Source organism: Ostrea edulis, chromosome 1 (assembly GCF_947568905.1).
Source record: "Ostrea edulis chromosome 1, xbOstEdul1.1, whole genome shotgun sequence".
NCBI classification, from domain to species: domain Eukaryota; kingdom Metazoa; phylum Mollusca; class Bivalvia; order Ostreida; family Ostreidae; genus Ostrea; species Ostrea edulis.
Genome location: NC_079164.1, coordinates 15,457,722 through 15,465,221, shown reverse-complemented (window position 1 = coordinate 15,465,221; position 7,500 = coordinate 15,457,722). Strand labels below are relative to the sequence as shown.

The 7,500-nt window shown below is 37.4% G+C and overlaps 2 protein-coding genes across 4 annotated transcripts in view; one reads left to right on the top strand and one right to left on the bottom strand.

The window, feature by feature from the left end:
* The window catches only part of LOC125661784 (leucine-rich repeat-containing protein 15-like), a 140,308-nt gene that overhangs the window by 78,725 nt on the left and 54,083 nt on the right, over nt 1-7,500 (bottom strand). The gene's annotated exons all lie outside the window — the stretch shown is intronic.
* The window catches only part of LOC125661689 (phosphorylase b kinase regulatory subunit beta-like), a 30,902-nt gene continuing 28,316 nt past the window's right edge, over nt 4,915-7,500 (top strand). For all 3 annotated transcript variants that reach the window (XM_056152794.1, XM_056152793.1, XM_056152795.1), the window contains exons 1-2: nt 4,915-5,258; nt 6,196-6,340. In XM_056152794.1, the coding sequence (XP_056008769.1) occupies nt 5,078-5,258; nt 6,196-6,340 (326 nt within the window). In that variant the 5' untranslated portion in view covers nt 4,915-5,077. The remainder of the gene's footprint in view (nt 5,259-6,195; nt 6,341-7,500) is intronic.

Sequence of the window (7,500 nt, the reverse complement as noted above, 5' to 3'; positions counted from 1 at the left end):
ATAATTGAAGATATCTTCAATTCAATTATTGCTCTCTTTAATTGAATTAATGCGCGCATTAAATCATTTATTGCTCTCATCAAATGAATTAATGCGCGCCTCAATTCAATTATTGCTCTCATCAATTGAATTAAGGCGCGCATCAATTGAATTAAAGAGAGCAATAATTGATTTGATGCGCGCATTAATTCAATTATTGCTATCTTCAATTCAATTGATGAGAGCATCAATTTCATAGAAATATTGATCGCAATAATTAATTTAGAGCTCGGTATAAATAATTTGATGATCTCTTTAATTCAGTTGAAGATATCTTTAATTATTTACAATGCTTTTGTATAAGGAATTAATGCGCGCATCAATTCTTTTAAAGAGAGCAACAATTCAATTAAAAAGACCATTAATTCAATTGTGGATATGTTGAATTGAAGATATCTTTAATTATATAGTTGCTCTCTCTAAAAGAATTATTGCTCTCTTCAGTTGAATTGTAGCGCGCATCAATTCAATTGTTGATACATTAATTCATTTGAAGGGATCATTAATTAAAGCGCGCATCAATTCAGCTGCAGAATTAAATTGTTGCGCGCATCAAATGAATTGATGATATCTTCATATACTTGAAGATATCTTCAATTATTTGAGTTTATGTTAATTTGGCACTCCATAGATTTCAGCTTCTCCATCGTCAACTTCCCATATTTATGTAGCAATATTCCATTATCACCTGCATATGGTGTTTATATCTCTCAACTGACTCGATACGCAAGAGCTTTTTCTGCGTATAGTCAGTTTTTAAATCGAGACAATCTACTGACAAACAAGCTGATGGTACAGGGGTTTCAACAGTCTCGATTGAAGTTAGCATTTCGCAAATTCTATGGTCGTTATAACGATCTAGTTCGGCAATACAACCCATCATTGGGTCAAATGCTGTCTGACGAGTTTCATATCGATTGTTAGGCTGTTCTTGGCACACTGATTTTGACTACGGACAACTCCGTTTACCTGATCAGGAAATAGGGCTCACGGCGGGTGTGACCAGTCGACAGGGGATGCTTACTCCTCCTAGGCACCTGATCCCACCCCTGGCGTGTCCAGGGGTCCGTGTTTGTCCAACTATCTATTTTGTATTGCTTATAGGAGTTATGAGATTGGTCACTGTTCGTTGTCTTCATCTTTCATTCAGGACAAGCCTGGGGTTGTGTTGGAAAGCAACAGAATTGTTAACTAGGCCACTCAGCTCAATGGACAGTTACTGCAATGGTGAAGCTAACTGTCATTTTGAAAGCAAATCTATAGAATCTCTACCTGTGCCCAACCCGTTCCCTGAGAAGATATATCAGAACTGATAGTGGGAAATCAGAATATCATCCAAATTCACCTAAATCTGATTCCTGTTCTGCAAACAAAAGCCCAAACCATGGCATGAGAAATCGGGCAGTATAGAGACATCTCAGGAGGTAGAAAGTGTTGCTCACATGAAAGTTGAGTATGAAGATGACTGTAAGGAGGATGAAGAAGTCGTGCAAAACTGTGGACAGGAATTGTCTTTAAAACCTGAAACATCTGGATTGTCTGCCACCAAACAGAGGCAGAAGAACAAACTTGATGGTTTCAAGCCTGTGAAGCCAGACTGCACATACCTGCACAACCTAAAGTGGGAAAGACTGAGAAAAAGATGTCCAAACAGTCGCTTCCCAAGAAGGAGAAGCAAAGAGAGGCAGAAAAGGTAACAAGGACGAAGGCCAGACTGGACAAGTTCACAGTCCCAGTACACAAGAGCAATATGAAAAACAATACAGACAAAATAAAGCTCACCAGCAATTTTAAGTGCAGTTCAAATGTGAACCAGCAACATCTTGAGAAGGTAAACTCGCAAAAGATTCATTCAACTACCACAGCTCTATCAAGCATCTCAAACGTACAGTCAAGAGCTGGTTTTAACAAAGAACAGGTGAAATCACCAAATGGTGTTGTTCTGCCAAGTATCGTTCTGAAGAATAACGCTAAACAACTCTACGGGAGTCCTGGTGACACATCAGTGCAAAAAAGGGGATATGTTTAAGAAAACCTGCAGTGCCAATTTTTTTAGGCATTCATCAAAGATCAACGAGCACATCCTACCAAAGCTCTCTTGTCCATCCATTCACCAGCAAGCGATGGCAAAATCAAACGATGGTGGTTTAGAAGGTACCACTCAAAATCATGGCATTCACGGACTTGACAGAACGAATGTTATGCAGTAAGAGTACCACAAACGGCAACCTTGAAGCCTATTGTGCACTCTGCATTGATACAGTTCACACATTCTGAATAGAAAAGCCTTAAAGTGGGGCATGGTGCACCAATCCATCTGATATGTGAACTGATTATGTATTTCTCCGAGGGGGAGGTTTTGACAAAAAGTCGGCGCAATATCTATCTATGATGATAAAAAGTCCCTAAGGTAGGTCATGGTGCACCAATTAAGTTGAAATGATTGAAATGTGAACTGATTATCTATTTCTTTGAGAGGGGGGTTGTGACAAAATTTCAGAGCAATACCTGTGACCATACCAAAAAAAAAATCTGGAAAACTGTTTGACCCATTTTTAGCCCTAAAGTAAGTCAAGGATGGACCGATCCTGTTGAAATACTAACTGCACTTTTATTCCTCCCAGAGAGATTCTTTGGCTAAATGTCAGGGCAATATCTGTATCCGTAATGAAAAAAAAAAGCCTGGAAAACTGTTTGACCTATTCTTAACCCAAAAGTAAGTCAAGAACAGACTAATCCAGCTGAAATGCAAACTGAACTTGTATTCCTCAGAGAGGAAGCCTTTGACTAAATATCAGGGCAATATCTGTATCCGTAATGGAAAAAACCCCGAAAAACTGATTGACGTATTTTTAACCCAAAAGTAGGTCAAAGATGGACCAATCCAGCTGAAATGCAAACTGAACTTGTATTCCTTCAAGAGGAAGCCGGTGACTGAATTTCAGGGCAATATCTTTATATGTAGTGAAAAAAGCCCAGAAAACTGTTTCACCCATTTTTAGCCCAGAAGTAGGTCATGGATGGACCAGTCCAGCTGAAATGCAAACTGAACTTGTATTCCTCCAAGAGACCGCTTGTGACTAAATACCGGAACAATATCTGTATACCCATAATGAAAAGAGCTCGGAAATTGTTTGACCTACTTTTAGCTCTAAAGTAGGTCAAGGACGGACCAATCCAGCTGAAATGCCAACTCCCTCTTACACATCTTGAGGGAGACATTGTAACCAAATTTCAAAGTCATACATGCATCTTTTACGGGAAAAAAGTCCGGGAAACGCGACATCGGACACGTACAGACGGCCAGCCAGCCCGCCAGCACATAATGACGGACGTATAAAAATAGTTTGCCAGCTCTGTGTTCACGACATAAATTGGACAATGGGTATATAACCAGTCCCAGATCGGGCTCAGAAACCGCCTTTCGATACAAATATCTGTAACCACCATGTATTAATCATAACACAACTGGTGGTTCAGGTTCTTAATGTTCTTTATTAGATCCTAATTCTGGAGGATGGTCTAAAAATATGTAAAATAATTAAGTACTCTCTCACTCTATCATTCACACTTTTAGTTATATTACAATAATGATTTCAAAATATTTATAAATTAATTCAGTAGATAAATATTTACCAATAGAGTAAATTCAAACTCTTACCGTAAACTCGGAAGAATAGAAACTGTAGTAAAACTTAATTTCTTTGATATGACGGTGTACATAAATAATATGGTCATTCAGCCCGGGTAGCAGTGTTGCTGGGTTAGTTTCTGGAATTGGCGCGAATCGTGCACCAAAACCAGTATAACAACTCTCAAGATACTCAACAACCATACACAAACTCTACTGACATTTCACACTCCTCTCTCTGCCAATCAGCGTTCATCCCGATGAATATGAATGAAATGAAACGACTTGCGATGAAATGAGTAGCGTAATGAAATTATATTAGTATGTTAAACATGAATTATTTCATTCTGCAACATATCGACAACAAAGAGGCAAAGAGATTTTTTTCACCAATGAATTATTTATAGCATTTCTCAAAATTTTACATATTGCAATAAAACATTTAAAATGTACAAGTCCAGGCTTATAAATTTTGTTTGCCATTCTTTTCTTTTTTTTCAATCGCTCACCATCTAGAAATAAAATCAAAATTTCATAAAGTATTTTAAAAATTCATCATATTAGGCCTACCTATGAATAAATTACCTATAAGATGCGTAGTATTTTTGCACTCTAAAAATACATGTACAATCTTGCTGTACCAAATGCATTGTCCATTTGTTTTGTCATTGTTGGCTGATCAGGTGTATTGTTAAATGTTTTCTTTTATTTGTAGAATTCACGTTGTTTTTTGTGTTTTGTTTTTGTATTTTTGTTGTTGTTGGTGGTTTTTTGTTGTTGTGTTGTTTTTGTTGTTGTTTTTTTGGTTATTTTTTGTTGTTGTTATGTTATACCCCCCCCCCCCCCAAATAACCCACCCCAAAACAAGTGATACTATCAAAATTATTGACTTTCTCAAGAAGGTTAGAATGCTAGCATGGGTCTACTAGGGGCTTAAGTATGGCCCCAGACACCTTGCTTTCTAGGAAGTAAACAGAATCAAACAAATATTTCGTTGATACAGTGTTTTTTTTTTTTTTTAAAACACCATGCACAAGTTAAACGGAGTTTTGATATTGACCTACATGTGTAGCCTACATGTAATATAAATGGACTTTACAGTATTTAAAAATAAACATTATCCTCTTCAGAAATACTCCCCCATGATCATATCTAAAGACAATATGTCGTATATCATGACATCACAATAAAACATGTCATGGGGCCGTGAATTTAATATTCCGGATATTGTTATTTCACAAAATAGATTTTGGCAATTAGTTTAGGTTGCCATTTTTCCTGTTATTAAAATCCTCGATATGTCAGCTTCAGACCTTTTGCGTAATGGTTAGGGTCTAGAAAGTAATTTACACACCTTCATGCACCATGCTTACATCTAGAAATTGATTCAAATATATTGTGCAAAATATGTCGGGACTATCATCTCGGAGAAATTCCTCAGGCAGAAGAAATTCCGTTCTCAAGTCTAATTTGCTTAATCGGCTTGACAGTAGAAATTATCCTTTGCCATGGGCTGCAAACGAGAAGTCCACAGTGATCGAACAGCAGGAGGAACTTGTTAAAAAGCTGAATACATACTACATCCAACGTAAGTGAAATAGCGCAACATTGCCCATTATTGGGGCGGATCTAATAGCTGAGGGATTCGGCTTGATAATGATATTTGAACTGACGGCTATATTTGTGGTAGTGTGAGTGATATGGCATCCCTACTAGCTCTTACTAGTGAGTTAACCTGTAGCTCGATTGGTAGAATACTGGACTTGTGTGCCAGAGACCCGGGTTCAAATCCAATCAGAGGCATAAAAATTGTCTCTGTTGCATTTGGCACCCATGTTGGGACCTGGGTTATCTCTGGTGGGTGAGAGAGATTGCACCTCAGTACTTCGTCCCACAGGTGTTGGCATTCTGTAAGAGTCAGGGACGAATGTTAAAAAAGGAGGGGGACAATGTGGTAATGTGAATGATAATATGGCATTCCTACTAGCCCTTTAGCTTGATTGGTAGAGTGCTGGACTTATGTGCCAGAGACTCAGGTTCAAATCCCATCAGAGGCATAAACATTTTCTCTGTTACATATTGAATTAATTGAATTTCAGGTTGTTTTTAACTTTATAGCATTGGTATTTAGAATCATTGGAACCTTTCTTCAAATACTGCTACAGCTCATTCAAGCTCATGTGGCGATCTTTGAAGATTTTCTTGCCCTAAACTCTGACCAGTGTTAAATTCTTTTGAAATAATATATTTATTGGCATTGTTACCAAGGGTAATATTGTTAACTCTTGTAGGAGAGGGACTGGTAAATTGTTAGAATTTGTTCCCAATCTTTTTGATTTATTCAATAAAATATGTTCAAAGCAAACAAAACAACTCTATGAAGTGCTCTCTGATCGTCAATGTCACATTCTAGAAAGTTACTACATGTGATACTTGATAGGAAACAGATGTTATGATTTACAGAATTAACTGAGACAGTGGGATACTGTGCTGCAGCAATAATACTATTGTATTTTTTTCTTCAGTGAAGACACATATTCTGCAACACCAAAGTCCTACACTGGGACTGTTTCCTGAAATTGGCAATGAGGAAAACCCAACTCACATAGCACATGTCAGGGCTAGCATCTATTCTGCCGTGGCTGTGTGGTCATTATCTCAGGCTTACAGGTAAACTCAGTGGTTGTGATATTAGACATACAGGTAAACTCAGTGGTTGTGATATTAGACAGACAGATAAACTCAGTGGTTGTGATATTAGACAGACAGATAAACTCAGTGGTTGTAAAGACATTATTGTAGACATACAGATAAACTCAGTGGTTGTGATATTAGACATACATATAAACTCAGTGGTTGTGATATTAGACATACAGGTAAACTCAGTGGTTGTGATATTAGACAGACAGATAAACTCAGTGGTTGTGATATTAGACATACAGATAAACTCAGTGGTTGTAAAGACATTATTGTAGACATACAGATAAACTCAGTGGTTGTGATATTAGACATACAGGTAAACTCAGTGGTTGTGATATTAGACATACAGGTAAACTCAGTGGTTGTGATATTAGACATACAGGTAAACTCAGTGGTTGTGATATTAGACATACAGGTAAACTCAGTGGTTGTGATATTAGACATACAGATAAACTCAGTGGTTGTAAAGACATTATTGTAGACATACAGGTAAACTCAGTGGTTGTGATATTAGACATACAGATAAACTCAGTGGTTGTGATATTAGCCATACATATAAACTCAGTGGTTGTGATGTTAGACATACAGATAAACTCAATGGTTGTGATATTAGACAGACAGGTAAACTCAGTGGTTGTAAAGACATTATTGTAGACATACAGGTAAACTCAGTGGTTGTGATATTAGACAGACAGGTAAACTCAGTGGTTGTGACATTAGACATACAGGTAAACTCAGTGGTTGTGATATTAGACAGACAGATAAACTCAATGGTAATGACCTCAGACATGAAGGTAAAATCGGTGTTTGTGCGAACATTATCACAGGCATGCAGGTAATCTTGATGATTGTGTGGGATTATCTCAGGTTTACAGGTGAACTCAGTTGCATTTGAATGTTATCTTAGACTTTCAGGTAGCGTGAATGGTTGTGTATACTGAGTTGTATTTTTGTGTTATCTTAGACTTTCAGGTAGCCTGAATGGTTGTGTAGACCATGTTGTGTTTTGTGTTATCTTTAGGCTTACAAGCAAACTCAATGATTGTGCGAGAGTTATTTCAGGTTTACAGGTAAATTCTGGTGCCTGCATTATCTTAAATTTACAGGTAAGTTAAAGTTCAGTAGTGTGT